We start from the raw sequence: 16,431 nt of genomic DNA on the forward strand, positions 1-16,431 counted from the left end.
TGTTTGTACAACAAAGCAAACTTGTAATTTTGTAATGTGTGTGCAAAACCAGAATGACTTTTACCCATTAATGTCACTGGACTGTGCAATTCACACTAATATGAGGGCAGTAAGTCAAGTGTGTCTGAATCACTTAAACGTCTTGGTTACAAAAACCTCTTCCATAGATAGTTATATCTGTATCATAGTTATACACCTATATGCAGAGAGTATTAAATTACTATTACTTTTACCATGTGAAAAGTATACACTAAAGCTCCCAGGCTGCAACACTCAAACTCTGCTCAAGAACTAATTTGCATCTACCTGGTTTATTGCCTTTCAAGAACTTTATCATGCAGGTAGGGAATTCATATGGGTCTGTTAGTCTGTTTTGATTTTAATCTACAATCTGTGCTTTACAAGTAGTATGCCTTGCATTTTAGTGTGTTAAGGCTGCAAGGCACATCTTTCCTTCATTTTTACTTTTCCATTAAAGGAGAGCAATACTGTATCATGTTTACTAAATGCTTTCCTCTTCAAGAAATTAAAGTTGAAATTTCAAACTGCACAACAGCAAGGAAAGTGTCCAAAATGAGATCACTTCCTATCATTCTCCAATAGCTAGCAGGATTCCCTTTAATGTATGCAGTATAATAGCATTAAACAGACTACATCTAGTTAGTGTACACACTACTAGTTAGTGTTCTCATCACGTATATTCCAGTTTTCATTACAATAATGACTTAGGATGCTGGCTATTATAGGAAGATCATTACTGCCCTACTTGCAGCCTACTACCTGCAGCATATAACTAGGTCTTATAAAAAGTGCATGCTATTTTAAGGTACAGGTGACAAAGTACAGATACACCATGGAACCTTGACTCTATTTCTCGATTTTTGGTCATACTTTTTATCTCAGTCTTGAAGTTATACAATGAACTTAAGCATAGTAGCAAATGTTCTTAGGTTTCTGTACTTACTGTGACATCAAACAAATATTTTTAGGAAGAATGTATTTTCTTCTGCATAAGAACTGAAACATGAAACATTTATTACAACACTGACTTCCGAAAATAATTAAATGATTACAGTTCTGTATCTTTTGAAATGTTGTCAGTTAAACTTAAAAGTAGAGCAACCCTCTTCCACTTGCAGAGAAGCCTTTACCACTGCTAAGTGACTAACCCTATTAAAATGTTTCCATACGCTTCATTTGAGACCTTAGCTTCAAAAGTTGACATTCTCTTATCTAGTGAAGCCTATCAGATAGAACAATGGCCTCAATGGAACAAAATACAGACTCATGCAAGAAAATGCAATTAAATAAGCAAGCTGTTATGTCAGAAGGATCAAAACGGTTCAGTGACCCTAGAGAACTGGAAGAAGGACCTCAATACGGCCTTACAATAACTGAAACAGATTTCCAAGCAAATCAGCAACTGGCCTTTTTTAATATGTTGGTCAGTGTGCTTGAGTTTATTCACACATGTGCCAACCTTTGTTATTTTGGATAATAGAAAAAAAACAAAACTACTTCATTTGTAGTTTTACTTCTTACAACAATCTGATTTCACAGTTAGTTGCTATGGAAATAGTATCTCACAACTGGACTTCAGTTGGAATAAAATGTAAGAACAGCTCAGAAAATAAGCTCTTATTTTCTAGAATCATATACCTAAAAAGACAGAATTTAAGGAGAATGTTCAGATAACAGAAAACTTTTTGGAAAGCTAGTCCAAGACTTGTATCTCCATAAGATGAAAAACCTAACTTTCCAGTAATAAATGTCTGACAGTCTCCCAGTTCTATGTTCCCTCAAATAATTATGACTGGTATTTGTATCACAGTAACAATCCTAATAATCTTGTGGAAATTATACTTGCAGATTACTATATCCATTAGATTTTGAAATTCCTTTAAAAAACAACCACAACCATCTTCAGACTCTCAAGAGTAAGTTTGAGGGACATAACTTAACTGCAGAAATGATGCAAAGAAAAAAATATATATATCCTTATTGTGCTTGTTCCTGATATATTGTCTGTGTCTCCAAAAGAACATTAACAGATGGATAAAACTGCCACCACGTTTTTCACAGAATGTCTGCTTTTTTTGCCTTGAAGTACTTTTTGCCTTGAGTACTCAAAATCTGAATGGGTAAAGGAGACAGATTATTGGCAAATTGAGACTACTAAATTTCTAATTTCCCTAGACTGGCTTTTCAAAGCTCCACTGCTCCCCCAACCTGATTTTTTGGAGAGGGACTGCTATGCACTGAAATTCTATCTTCCCCAACAGAAGAGGAGATGGAAATTATTCAAGATGAAATAAACCACTTCTTCAGTGGCCCATGTATCTTTAAACAGTTCTTCCAATCCAATGGTACTGACTATTTGATATTAAATTTCTGCTCCAAACACTAAGAAACAAACCTAACATGGTATTTACTTTTAAAGAGAGGATGCAATTGTCAGGTCCCTTCAAAATAAGGTTCTTCTGGTAGATAGAAACCAAGCTTTTCTTCTTATTTAAATCCACTCAATAGTTTTGTTATTCTAACAAGGATATGAACTGTCAAGGGCTGCACATAAGATGAAAAAAATGCTGTCTGGAGAAATTACTGGTTATTCTAAAGAGACAAGAAAAAACAGAACACACAGATGTCCTAGATGTGAAGTGGACTTTCAACTACTGAAAGAGTCAGTTAGATGAGATGCACTTTTCAGTAATCGAGTAATTCCTCTTCCTCGCATGGTGCTCGTTCCATAAGGAGGAGTCTTCACACCACAAGGAGAATCACCTATTAAATTAAATACATTTTGCAAATCAAATCATCCTTTAAAGCCTGCATAAATTAATGGAATTGTCTTTCATATGCTTTGAAGCTGAATCTATTCAATAGCTCCAATATAAAAAGTCGGGGCAATAGTTTTGTCCTCCACAAACACCAAGTACATTTAAGATCTCACGTCTTAGAGTTGCAACAGTTTCAGATATAAGCTGACATGTATTTTAGTGCAGGAAAATAAGCTGCAAATTCAGAATTCTTCCAGTTATTTGTCTACCAAATTTACTTCTCTTCTTCTTGGAAGATTAACCGTGAATTTCCCAGATGAATTAAGGTTGTATGCCCTCTATTAAAAACATTTTAGCTCCAAAAGGAAGACTTTAAATGAGTTTATAAACTAAATTATAACAGAGTACTTGCAACAAGTACCAATTAAATGCGCACATATAAAGATTTAATAGTAAATAAGCTATTTTAAAGATGATCCTGCCTCAAAGTGCCTATAAGCATATGAAAAACACTTCTCCATGTAACAGAAAAATAAGGGGGATAGAAATCAGATAGCAACATTTGGAAGAAAAACTAAATTCAGATTTTTTTTTTTTTTTTTTTTTTTTTTTTTGACCTTAAGGACAGTTCCGTATGTTTAAGTCTTTGGATATTCAAGGAAAATTGTAGCTGTATACAGGAATAAGCTCAGCTTGCACAGAGCTGTTCAAGCTTTCTAGCAGTAACTGAGAACTTCTGAGCTCAGAAATCTGAAAAAAATAGCAATATAACCATGGGATAAAGTTTAAATACCCTCTTTCCCTTTCCAAATGTGAAACTCTCAGACTCACAAGCAGGAGAGACAAATCCTTGATCATGATTTGGAGAAGTGAAGTGGCTGTCACGTCCATTACTCTTAGCCTTCATTTTCTGTATGAAGAAATAAATACCCAAAATAACAGATGTGTCTTCTAAAGCACAGTACGCACAACAACTACTCATGATAGCTATGAGTTATGGTCAAAAATCACCACATTTAATACTGACTGACTTCCTGTAAATGCATTAGATTTGAATTAGTCCTGACTGCATCTTTCAGAGGCAGCACTAGAGCAGGACTCTATGGTCATAGGAGAGCCTGAAATCAAGACCTAAAGCAGACTGAAAAGAAACAACACAGGCAGCGATTATCTTCAGCAGTCTACCTAGCACAACTCAAAAAGCAACATTCAAAGAGAGAACAGCTAACCTGAAATTGGCAGGATTCCTCTGTTTAGAATGCTTGGGTTAGCTAGACATAACATAGTATACTGATTTAAGGAATCTGACCTGGAAACGTCCAGCATCCAGTACTACTATCTTGCCATTTGTGCTGTCATGGGAATCATAGTCTTCAAGAGGTAGGTGAGCTGCTGTCAGTGAGACTCCGTAAACACTAGCTAAAGATTTACTGATACAATAACTTGATCAAAGCGAGGAGCGGGGAAAAAAGCAAGAAAAGTTTTGTTAAGAGCACTGAACTTTATGGCTCATGTATAGAGGCAGAGTATTCTTAGTTCTTCAAACGGCAAAAAACAAAGACATAGACTGAGATGTTTAGAGAAGATGACAGAGGGCAGAAGGACATTATCCTAACAACTAAACAGTTTCAAAACTACACATAAAGTTAAAACAATTGCTTCCCCACACTATGAAATGCAACCACTTAAAGGTGTGGAAAGCAACAGCAAGGCACAGCAGAACATAGAGTTTTTTTGAATGAAAGACTATTCATTATTATTTCTTTCAAACAGCATTGCTACAATCGACTGAAATCTCAAATGGCATTTCCCTCTTCCCAAAATACTTACTTCCCCTTCCCTCCCATCCACCAAAAGATTAGAGAAAGTATGCATCTACACTTTATGTAAAACAGTATAAAAATTTACAAAATAGAGATGGACTGGAATGTACTGAGATTTTGCCACTAAATATAGGTATACTAAACCTCCCAACAAAATGGTGAAATTCTTGTATAAATAACATTTCTCTCAACACTCCATGGTCAAGTGGAAGTAGTGAAAGGATGACTACAAAGCAAGATGGATATTACATTCCATTAGCTGCTGCTGCTGTTTACAGCATGCTGTTAAGCCAAACGAACAAAAGTTAAAGCTACAAATAGAACAAAGTCCTGGAAGTAGAAGAATACATAAAACTCAGGATTTAGAACTACACAGCTCAAAAGTCAGAGAAGCCAGAGCCAAAAAAAGGAAAAAAAAAAAAAAAAAAAAAGAGTCATAAAGTCATCATACTGGTGATAGCTCCTTTCCAATACTCACGCAATTTTCTTACAGGATGCCAAAGCACAGAAAAGAATATCATTCTCTTCATGCCACTTGCACCTACACAGAACGAAGTTCAGGTTTATTATAAGTATCTACACTTTTAATCAGTATGAATAGCTAGCCTAGTAAGAAAGAATAGAAGCAAGCATTAAAGATATCTCATCTCAGTGATCATATAATATAATTTTAAAATTTCACAGAGGACCAGTGTTCAAATAACTCAGATCTAGATGACTCAGGTAGAGGTAAGAGCTCTGCTTAAGAAACACTCTGCTGCAGTGGCTCGGAAAGGAGAAAAAGACTCCTCTGTGAGAAAATTAATTTACAGACAAAAAGTTCAAGTTTCACCCTAATGTAAAGTAACTCCTCCTACTACAAGCATCACCATTCTCCTCTGCAAGACTGTGTTTTAAAGCACATTTTCCCATTCTTGTTAAGATCTCCCTTTAGTGTGAAGATATTCATGCAAATGGAAAACTGCCTGATTATACAAGGAAAAAGTCACACTAACTATCCCAAGTGGTCTCAAAATCCACAGTGTAAGCAGACTTTTAAGAACAATTATTTTCTTAAGAAGATTCAAAGATGAAATTTTTAGTTTTTTCTTAAAACAAGAGTAGAGGAAAAGTTAAAATGTTTTTAAGTTAACTGCATGAACACTCAATATTTCCCTGCAACAGTACAGACTATATACAGCATCACTGTACAAACAAACAAGAAACTGTAACTGGAAAAAGTTTTACTATACAAGACACAAAATGAGGGGAAACTCTATGAACTATAAAGTAAACAGAGCTCCAGAGCTTCTGTAAAGAACAGGAAGAATCATTCAGGAAGACGAAAAATGAAAGATAAGGTCTAGTTTAACTCTTACACTTGAGAATTTGATTGCTCCACTGGCAAACACACCTAGTCCCTCATCACAGCAGCAGCATGAGGCATTTGATGTACAGTAACCACTAGATTCTCATCCAAATTACATTTCTGACAGAGTCTGAATCTCCTCACTTCTAATTATTTCCAGTTAAATACCATTCTGTATTTTATTCCCTTTTTTCCTCCTTTAAATTAGGCCCCTGATTCAGCATTAAAAGCCATCTATCTTCACATTCCTTCGGGAGACAGGAAGTATTTTGCATTTCCAGCTGTACTCACACTGTGATAGGAAATATTTCTGTTTAGAAGGTTTGCTGAGGAATCCTGTCTAACAGGAAACAAGTTGTATGTATGTAGCACACCAAGAGATGTCAGGCTAATACATTTCCACAAAGAACCACCCAACATACCTGGTATTACTGGAGTAATCCCATAGGAAGACATCTAGTTCTTTACACACCCAAGTCTTGGATGGCTCTTTTTGATATTTCTTCCAGTACAGTTCTACTATCAGGTCTTCTACATTAAGAAGCTCCAGATGGCTCTCAATGCCTAGAGTTCGGAGGAAGTCAAGGTCAAAAGAGGAACTAAAAAGTCAGCTGAACGGAATGTTTGCCTAATTCTCAGCCACTTCATAGTAACTGTCCAATCTCTTAGCAGAGCTTCAAAGCTCGTAAACCTCAATAACTTGTTCTATCAATAACACTAGTAACAGAATCACAGAATCAGTAAGGTTGGAAGGGACCTCTGGAGATCATCTAGTCCAACTCCCCTAGAGCATGGTAGACAGGGTTGCATCCAGGTGGGCCTTGAAGATCTCCAGAGAAGGAGACTCCGCAACCTCTCTGGGCAACCTGTGCCAGTGCTCCGTCACTCTCACAGGGAAGAAATTCCCCGTCATGGTCAGGTGGAACTTCCTGTGCTTCAGTTTCTGCCCATTGCCTCTTGTCCTGTCACACAGGACAACTGAAAAGAGTTTGTCTCTGTCCCCCAGACACCCTCCGTTCAAGTACTTATACACATTGATAAGATCCCCCCTCAGTCTTCTCTTCCCTAGGCTGAAGAGGCCCAGCTCTCGCAGCCGTTCCTCACAGGGCAGATGCTCCAGCCCTCGGATCATCTTCGTGGCCCTACACTGGACTCTCTCCAGCAGCTCCATGTCTCTCTTGTACTGGGGAGCCCACAACTGGATGCAGTACTCAAGATGAGGCCTCCCCAGGGCTGAGTAGAGGGGCAGGATCACCTCCCTCCACCTGCTCACAACACACTTCCTAATGCACCCCACGAGACCATTGGCCTTCCTGGCCACAAGGGCACATTGTTGGCTCATGGTCAACTTGCTGTCCACCAGCACTCCCAGGTCCTTCTCTGCAGAGCTGCTCTCCAGAAGGTCAGCCCCCAGCTTGGACTGGTGCCTGGTGTTATTTCTCCCTCAGTGCAGGACCCTGCACTTGCCCTTGTTGAACCTCAGGAGGTTGCTCTCTGCCCAGCTCTCCAGCCTGTCCAGGTCTCTCTGAATGGCAGCACAGCCCTCAGGTGTGTCAGCCACTCCTCCCAGCTTGGTATCATCAGCAAACTTGCTGAAGAGGCACTCTGCCCTCTCATCCAGGTCACTGATGAAGAGGTTGAACAGGATGGGGCCCAGTACTGAGCCCTGGGGGACATCACTAGCCACAGGCCTCCAACTAGAATCCACACCACTGATGACAACCCTCTGAGCTCTGCCCTTCAGCCACTTCTCAATGCACCTCACTGTGCACTCATCTAACCCACACTTGCTGAGCTTCTCTAGGAGGATGTTATGGGAGACAGTGTCAAAAGCCTTGCTGAAGTCAAGGTACACAAGGTCCACTGCTCTCCCCTCATCTACCCAGTCAGTCATTCCATCATAGAAGAACATTTGACTTCCTAGCAGAGAGTGTCCTATAGTCCCATAATTTTCTCCACCACAGTAATTTTGTATCCTACCTATGGGCCTTCCTTCCTCAGAAGCCTTTAGTTTTCCCATCTGTTACCACAAACCTACCTTCACAGTAATCTCACTACTTCCAATACTCCCTTAATTGCCTAAGCAAGAAACAGTATATGCTGTTTCAACTACGGATGCACTGACTAGTTGGCTAGCTGACTGACCATGCAGCTATGTACTGTCACTGTGTTTTTTCTTTCTTTCTTTTTTTTTTTTTTTTTTTGTATTTGTGTGTGTAGGGGGGAAGGAGAAAGTAGGAAGAAGTGAGAAAGAGATGCACACAAAGCAGTTCTAGCTGCCAGTATTGGCTTTTATGAAACTTGCACGTCTTTGAAATTTGAAATCCTTCTGACAAATACAGCTATCCAAAATTTCGCAACCCTTCTTTCTTGGAAAAAACAATGCCAAAAAATGATTGATTTCTCACCTGACATGCTAGCCATTCGTCTGAGGCACCAGTTGATTCTGTATCTGTCATCACACTAGAGAAAAAGAAAATTTCAGTCAAATTCAAGAAGTTTGTGTATTCTGACATCTGCAAGACCTCTTACTGATTATGTCTGAAAAGGTCACCTCCAATACTAAATTTAATGTTTCTATACATTCAATCCCATTCTTCCTAGAAATTACCTTAAAGAAGAATCAAATTCCATGGCATTATTCCAACCAACCTCCAGGACATTATGGACTAAATGTTTGGGAACAGGTTAAAAGTTAACTCATATTACAGATGTCTCCACTAAATGTTAGAGGAGATTTTTTCACGCACATTTCTTCACAGTCCTATATTTATGTGTAGGGCCCAAGATCTCACACCCCTTCCCTCTATAGATTAATGTTAGCGTGAATGGAATTAAAAACATAATACAGTTGTCAAAAATCTTTAGCTCCTCTGAATTCTAATATCTTATTTTGCTCATTGGCAACTTAGTGAAACTCGAGCAAAAATAAGATAAACAATATTCTCATGGGGAAAAGGTCGAAGTCTGTTTTCCGTAAGAAAGTAAAAAGACCTCTTAGAAAAGTAGGATTGCCCAAATATTATTTGGCACAATCAATTTAAGTATAATCTTAAAAGCTTTTAGCCTAGCCAAAACAATGTCAGAGGACAGGTGATATGTTACAGAATCACAGAATAGTTGGAAGGCACCTCTGGAGATTACCTGGTCCAAACCTCATGCTAAAGTGGGTTAAGCTAGAGCATGTTGCCCAGGATGTTGTTAAGTTAGGTTTTGAGTATTTCCAAGTACGGGCACACCACAACAGGATGTTGACGATGATCAACAGACTAAAGCCAGAGGTGAAAGAAAGCAGAAAATTGAGTCTCTACTATATAAAAAGGTTAGTTTCTTTTCCTAGCTGAAGAGGAAAAGAAAGGGTTTTTTTTGTTTGTTTGTTTGTTTTTATAGGTTGTCACTTCTGGTTACTGAAAAAAAAAATGAGTTTCTAACAAGAGATTAAATTCCCCCACCTTTTAAACAAGGGACCATTCCTTCCTGCCCTGAAACAACGAAAAGTTAAAAATTTGGAAACATGTGTAAAAGTATGTCTATTTTCTACTCATTTACACTCAAGGCTTTACAGTGGTCTACCTTTGGTTATCCCATGCAAGTGAAATTTGAGGTTTTGATTTAGAGTCCCTTACTTTGACCTTGATCATACCCTGCAGTAAAAACGAGGCCAAACACCTCCAGGTGGCTGGACGAAAGCAAGAAGTTCACGTAAGACAACTGGGTAACGAGCACGTGACAGCTCAAATCCAGATATAGGGATCTTATGAGTGTTATCACCTAATGAAAGTAGAGAGGGGAAAAAAAAGTTTACAAGAAATCTTGTTTCCTTAAAAGATTCAATTCCACCTCCTTTATATCCTCTCATATATACGTACATGTGTGAACACACGCGCACACACACACACACACATATTCCTCTCTTGTTCTCTGTGGACAATCTCTGTGGTTAAGCTATCAAAATCTTGCTTCCATCAGCAGAAGACTAGTGGGTCTAGGCTGTGAGTGGACACATGCATACCCTCTTTTTAAAGGGCCATTATCTAAATATTTGAGAGGAAAACAGAGGCCAAGTCAGTTCCTCCTGTACACAAGGGCAGGAAGTCTACTAATAGGAAAAACTGGAATCTATAAATACTACTTAAGAGTCACGATGGTAAAAGGCAGGCCAAGCCAGACACAAAAGTGGTATAAATACTTTAACTTTGTTATCACCTATAATGCTGCAAAATATTCAAACTTTTAAATACATAATAGAATAACTTAAAGACACTAGTGTGTATTAGAACCTTCATACTGAAGATATATATACAAAGACTGGCCATCAATGCAGGATGCCCTGTTTAGATGGGCTTGAAAGCATCTAAAGCCATACAAAGTTGTCTCATTTAAGAGGAAAATACTGCAGTTACTTGCAAATTAAAATAGGAAGGCAGAAGATAAACAACTCTGTAACCGACAAAATATTTTGGGTAAAGAACTCTGACATTTGTAGGTTTAAGAAACATTCAAAGTGACTGTGATGAGCTGCTGTTACTCCTTTCTCTTTAAAACTTGAGATAGACTTTCCAGAAGGAAAAACTATAGGGACTTGCAAAACATCTGGACACAGATGAGTTAAGCTCAGTCTAAGAAACCGTACACCCTTGCATCCTATTCTTTTTCCCTCATTTATACTCACTTGCAGCCTGGCAGTGGTACCGAAAACCACGTGGTGGCACTTCTGCAGAAGAGCAAGAGAAAAAATAAAAATAAATAAAAAATATCACCCGACACACAATGACCAATCCTTAACTCTGCACACTACACACTATAGTTTGATGTACTGAAAGGATTTATCTATCCTTATGGCCTTGTACAAATGTCATAATTCTTTGAGGAAGTTATTTTCAGTTATATTTGAATTTGCAAAACCAAATCATATTGTGTAATTTTTGTGTTTACAACCAATTAAGACAAGCGCACTCTAGACATTTATGTTTCATATTTGATGCCAAAGTCCTCCTTTCTGGATTTATTCTACCCTCTTTCAAGTCTTCATCCAGTTCTGACACTTCAACACATCTCTTCAAAAACAAACAGAAAAAAACACTACTCAGATGTTTTAAGCAGAAGTCCAACCACTTATAGTCAAAGAAACAAAATTGTTTTACTGCCAGAAATCTGAACTGGGCAGCAGTAAGTGATTCTAGAAAGTCTCCCTGTCATCCCAAGTTAAACTATTTTTTTTCTTCCTTTCTTTGGAAGCTCACCAGGATCTATGAAGTGATGAAAATCAGCCATTATGCCTTCCTTCAGGGAGTACTTGACACAGCCAATCTCACACGGGAGGAAGCGCTGTTCACAGTGAGACAGTAGCTCGCCATGGCTGTAAATGTTCAGGAAGTAGATGATGTCTGCAATCACAGCTGAAAGAAGTAGGTTTTTTTTCAGAAGAACTGCTAGAGGTTACAGCAAGCCACCCTGACTTATCCCATCCAGTGAAAGCTTCAATGCGCTTGACCATGTACATTAGTAAAGCCGATCAATGACCAAGTAAAGGGCACACAGAAAGATATGTGAGAGGTCAAGGTAGCCAGTAGTTGTACAAGGGCTGGACACGTTGGTGATCCCAATACCAGGGTCCCTTCCACTAACTAAGTCCAGATGGGGTCCAGATGTGTGCAGATATCAAGAGGAAAAAAAAATCCACAAAAGCCCTGGAAGCTATCAAGAACTACTGTTCCTTTTTATAATAGTATTCTCTGCCATTTAGGAAAATGAAGCTAGAAAAGACATCAATAACTACAAAGCAGCCTCACAAGCTCAATTCAATAATTAACAGAAGTAAAATGAGCTGGTAATCTTATGCTGTAAGAGGAGATGAGAATTTATCTAGTACTTTAAGGGACCACTTCACCCCCACTATATGAGTTCCCAAAAAGAAAAGCAAGAATACCCAAGGCATTAAGAAATAACTTTTACATTAATTAAAAGTCCAAACTAACAACTAATGTTGTTTTAAAACAACTTTAAAACACATCTAGTGCTTCTATTCACAAATGTCACAAAATGTTCTCACTGAAGTTTAAAATAATTATTTAACCCTTACCCTTAAGTTCTGCCCCTCATCAGAAAAATTTTGGTCTACTATATATGTAGAGATGCACATCTGTTTCTACACAGAAATCATTCTGAAGGACAGACTTTACATCATTCATTACCAGCTGTCCTAAGTTTGAATTCTAGTGCTCTCTCGTGTGAAACTTGAAAACTCTACTGGCCACAGGGCCATGAGAGAGACACTCCTCCTACATGAGTTCAAACTACTGTTCTTATGAAAAATGGATATAGTCATGGAGAACCACACAGCAATTTTGCTGAGAAACATGAAGGAGCAGCATCGTAAAATGCAGCTTGGTTCCACCTTATCATTAGCCCTCTCGCTCAGTTGAAAGATCAGTTGTGTCAGCTTAAGCCATCATGCTCAACCTGACCAAATTTGCATCATGATAGGGAGAGCATGGATTCTGGCACAGAGGAAGCTAACTATTTATGCACTATTTATGAAGCTACTTCTTCCTGCCTCTCCTTAACTATGACAACATGAAAACAGTTCAAGAGGCTTGTAAGGCAAAAGGCTTGAGCTAAGACTTAACTAAACAAACAGCATAGATATAGCTTGTATTAACTGGCTGCTTGACTTAGCTTGCGAGCACTACCATTTATCCTTTTCCAGAATAAAATATCGTTCACCAGGGAAACAATTACAAATGTGTTCACTACTCAATTCTAGTCAAAACATCCATTTGAAGTGAGAATACAGACAGGAAAGGATTAGTTTTCAAGAGCCCTTTCAATAAGCAAGCTAGGCAGTACATTATAAAAGCACTGAGCAAGCAAATATCCCTCTCTCCTTCTCCAAAGCACTCATATCATCATTTTGTCTAATACTTCCCCCATTCAATGTAGGAAGTTTGACATCCAACAACTCCTCAGTCTTTAAAACTTGGTACCAACATTCTTTTTTCCAGAATTTGGATTAGGCCTTGTAAACCACAGAAATAAGAGTAGAAGAACAGCCTTTGTACAGATGCCATTGAGGGTATCTATAAAGGGCAAGATTTTATCTACCAGGACCAACTGCTTTAAGGTTACTGTACCCTGATCATTCTTCCAAGATACAGCAGAGACATCTGGAAGAGAAGTACTTCTGGGTGTCTTTGTGGTCAGACAAGCAGAAACTGGATGAGCCAGATTAGGCATCTGAAAAAGATGAGAAAGCTAAAAGTCAAAATAGTCTACTAACTCCCAATAAAGCCCTTTACCCCCTTCTTTAAGAAAATTATATGACATCTACTACTAGTTATTGTTATTTGGAATGAGTCTGCAGTTTATAAACAAGTGCCTGTATACTTGCTAACTGAGAAGGTAAGTTTTCTCTACTAACAAAGAAAAACAGATACCCTTCACTACAAAAATAACTGTGTTTGTCAGTGGACAGGGGCGTGATTAATAAACTGAGATCATACATTATCTTATACATATACACTCCCCCATTTCCACTGACAGGTAATGAAAATTACGTTCTTTACTTTGGTAAAGCAATTATTCCTCTTCCTGAATACAACTTCCTAAAACGCCACCTCTAGTGGAAGGAAATACAGAAGTCTCCATTTACTATTTAGTTGTCTTCCCATGTAGCTGCCTTCTAATGACACTCCATGTTCATACATTACATACTGCTTGCTGCTAAATAGTACAATGATGATAATCTTTTAAAGAAAAGAGCTCCTTCTTATACATGCAGACTCCCCCCCCTCCCAATCAGGAAGTATTGCCCTAACTCTGCCTACTGATCTAGACTGACTGAACTAGCTAACTCAAATTAGCTAGTTACTCAAGACTGCAATCATTCTATATTCTCCCTAGTGTTAAGTCCTTCACTGTCCTAAAATGAATGCCTATCAACAATTCTGCAGTTCATAGCTAGCAATCAATAATATGGGATGAAATACTATGAAAAATAGAAGTGCAGTATTATTCATTTACTGAATCAGGCTTTTTGTTTTGACACACAAGTTTTTACAATGCCAACCAAGATCAGAATAAAATAAGCTTTCTGACACCTTACATAACTCAAACTCCAAAGCAAACTATGCTTCAGGGCAATGCTGACAGGGGGAAAAAATACTTTTCATAACAGTAAACAACAGAAGGGATCTGTTCAGCATTATTTCTGACCTCAGCCACATTCCCTTTAATATATCTACTTTCTTACACATTGTGGGATTTTGTCCTCCACCAAAGCATTATTATTCTCTCCACAATCAAACCAGTCTGAAAATAATGGCAGAGTGTATACATATATTTTTAGGTTGTAGCATTCAGTGACCTATTACAGGATATAACCAACCAAGAATGCCAAATAAGCTGCTTAGAAGGTGTGGTTTCAGGGAGTCAGACAAGAACAACTTCAAGTGACGACATCCACAAAGGAAAACATGACAACTGTGACCAGAAGTCTCATCAATTCACAATATTGTAAGTAAAAATCAGTAGAAATGTGTCATTGCAAAATACTATTAAATTTAAAACTAAGCTGCTGAAGATGGAAGAACTACATTTTACTTGGTAAAACAGAGTTCAAAGGAACAAGGTGCATTGATTTAAAATGGTATAGAATAGTCTCATCTCCAATCAAACTGGAACAATTTTCTGTTTAAATCTAGTAACTACATGGAGAGGAAGAGCAGCAACCATCATTTTCACAGTTCAATTCCAAAACAACAATTTAACATTTTTGATATTACAGACCAGCTTTATCTCAAAGACTATAGTAAATAAGACCCGGCAAAAAAGTCAAAAAGAGTATGTAAAGAAACATCTCTTCTCAATTTAAGTTTAGTTGCAAAATAAATTAGAATATTTCAAACAATGTAAACCTACAGTCTATAAGGCTTAACAGTTCTGCACCACCGACAAAGAATATCTAAGCGTGCATCTGCGCTATTCAGAAATTAAAAAAGCAGACATGAACTAGCCTTCTCAGGCTAGAAGACAAGGTACTCCTCTATAACATAATTTCTGACTAAATTCAAATACCACTTATTTCTTGCCTTATTTAGCTACTCTGAAAGTTGTCCCCTTCTGAGCATTTACCTCTCTCACTGGCTTCTGGAGAAGTTTATTTTCTTTCCACTTACGAGCCATCTCTGTATATTTCACCTTTTCTTCCTCAGTCAGCAACTTGAAGGAAAGTAAATTGTTAAAAGTTTTGACTATTTCCTTCTAGTACAACAAATACACGCCACAAATCAACAAATTCTATGCAAGAAATTAATTGTGCATTTTCACAACAAGTTAGCAATGCTTGGCAAGAAGCACCAATGGCTGATAAATCCCATGAAACATTTTTGGTAGCTTTCTCTCCAACAAAGCTATAAGCTTTGATTCAGAAGTCTATCTAGGAAGCGCATGCGTTTGAGAGGCCTCTGAACGAGGGCAAGCTAGGATCATACCACCACAGATGGAGATGGTCTTCTGAAACTACTCTTGCTACTCAGGGATACTACTGCCCCAGCTAGTCTACCTGCATCTACCAGTGAGGTAGATGTTACCACCACTATGGCTGAGGAAGAACAGCCCATGGGAGCACTTCTGAAGTGCTACAGAGTCACCCAAGGTAGCTCAGGTCACCGATTTGGACGCTTAAGGTATCACTAAACACACAACAGCTGGCAGCAAGTTGATTATTCACTCTTTGTGAAACACCGTTTTGACACATGGTCCCTTTGTCCAGCTCACAGTGATACATGACTGGCCCGGGCGCCACAAACCCCATGGTGCAAACGCACGCTGCAGCCACGGGGTCTCTCCCCACTCCCTGCGCTAGGCTGCAGCCCGCAATGGCTCCGCAACGGCTCCGCCGCGGCCGTTGGGTCCCGCGCGGGCCTGCCTCGGCGCTGGCTGTTGGAGCTCGCGGCAGCCGCGGGAGCAGGGCGGCAGCGCCCTCACCGCCCACTCCTCGGAGCAGTAGGGGATGGCGTCGACCACGCGGGCCAGCGGCAGGCCGCGTCGCTGCAGCTCGGGCAGCCGGTCGCGCACGAAGAAGTAGTAGGCGCTGCGAGAACTACTACTACTACTGCTGCTGCCGCCGCCGCCGCCGCCGCCACTGCGGCGATGTGCCATGGCCGCCACGGCCGCCGCCGCCGCCGCCACGCCTCGCCGCTTCCCGCCAAGGCGGCGCGGACATGCGCGGCGTCTCAGGCGGCCGCTGGGAGGGAGAGGGGCGGGGCCGCCGCGGCGCATGCTGGGGCTTGTAGTCCGCCCCGGCGGCGGTTGGGCGCTGGGGGCGCCGCCATGTCGTGAGGGGACCTGCGGGCCGCCCGTGCGGTGCGCCTTCGCCCGGGCAAACCTGGTGTGTCCTTTGGCGGCTGCAAGATAAGAAACGGTAGTTATGCAGGAGTAAATGTGGTACAGAGACGTCTTATCCTCGTCCCCTGCTCTC

At 39.6% G+C, this 16,431-nt stretch overlaps 1 protein-coding gene across 1 annotated transcript; it reads right to left on the reverse strand.

Annotated features, from left to right (window-relative positions):
- Positions 1-2,668: 2,668 nt before the first annotated feature.
- MAEL (maelstrom spermatogenic transposon silencer) lies at positions 2,669-16,112 on the reverse strand. The gene is made up of 12 exons (XM_062574511.1): positions 15,939-16,112; positions 15,084-15,170; positions 13,085-13,187; positions 11,195-11,350; positions 10,624-10,665; positions 9,595-9,722; positions 8,360-8,414; positions 6,374-6,515; positions 5,082-5,144; positions 4,090-4,222; positions 3,612-3,690; positions 2,669-2,784 (listed from the first exon to the last, which is right to left on the reverse strand). Exons 1-12 carry the CDS (start codon positions 16,110-16,112, stop codon positions 2,669-2,671), a joined length of 1,278 nt encoding a protein of 425 aa, XP_062430495.1.
- Between the last annotated feature and the right edge of the window lie 319 nt (positions 16,113-16,431).

Source organism: Rhea pennata, chromosome 1 (assembly GCF_028389875.1).
Source record: "Rhea pennata isolate bPtePen1 chromosome 1, bPtePen1.pri, whole genome shotgun sequence".
NCBI lineage: Eukaryota > Metazoa > Chordata > Aves > Rheiformes > Rheidae > Rhea > Rhea pennata.

Bases quoted from the DNA above. Each gene is read 5' to 3' on its own strand.
- MAEL (XM_062574511.1), bottom strand. From the start codon at position 16,112: ATGGCACATCGCCGCAGTGGCGGCGGCGGCGGCGGCGGCAGCAGCAGT. The intron at 10,666-11,194 runs GTGAGCTTCCAA...GCTCTTCTGCAG, and splicing joins TCATCACTTCATAGATCCTG to AAGTGCCACCACGTGGTTTT. The intron at 6,516-8,359 runs GTGAGAAATCAA...TCCGAACTCTAG, and splicing joins ACGAATGGCTAGCATGTCAG to GCATTGAGAGCCATCTGGAG.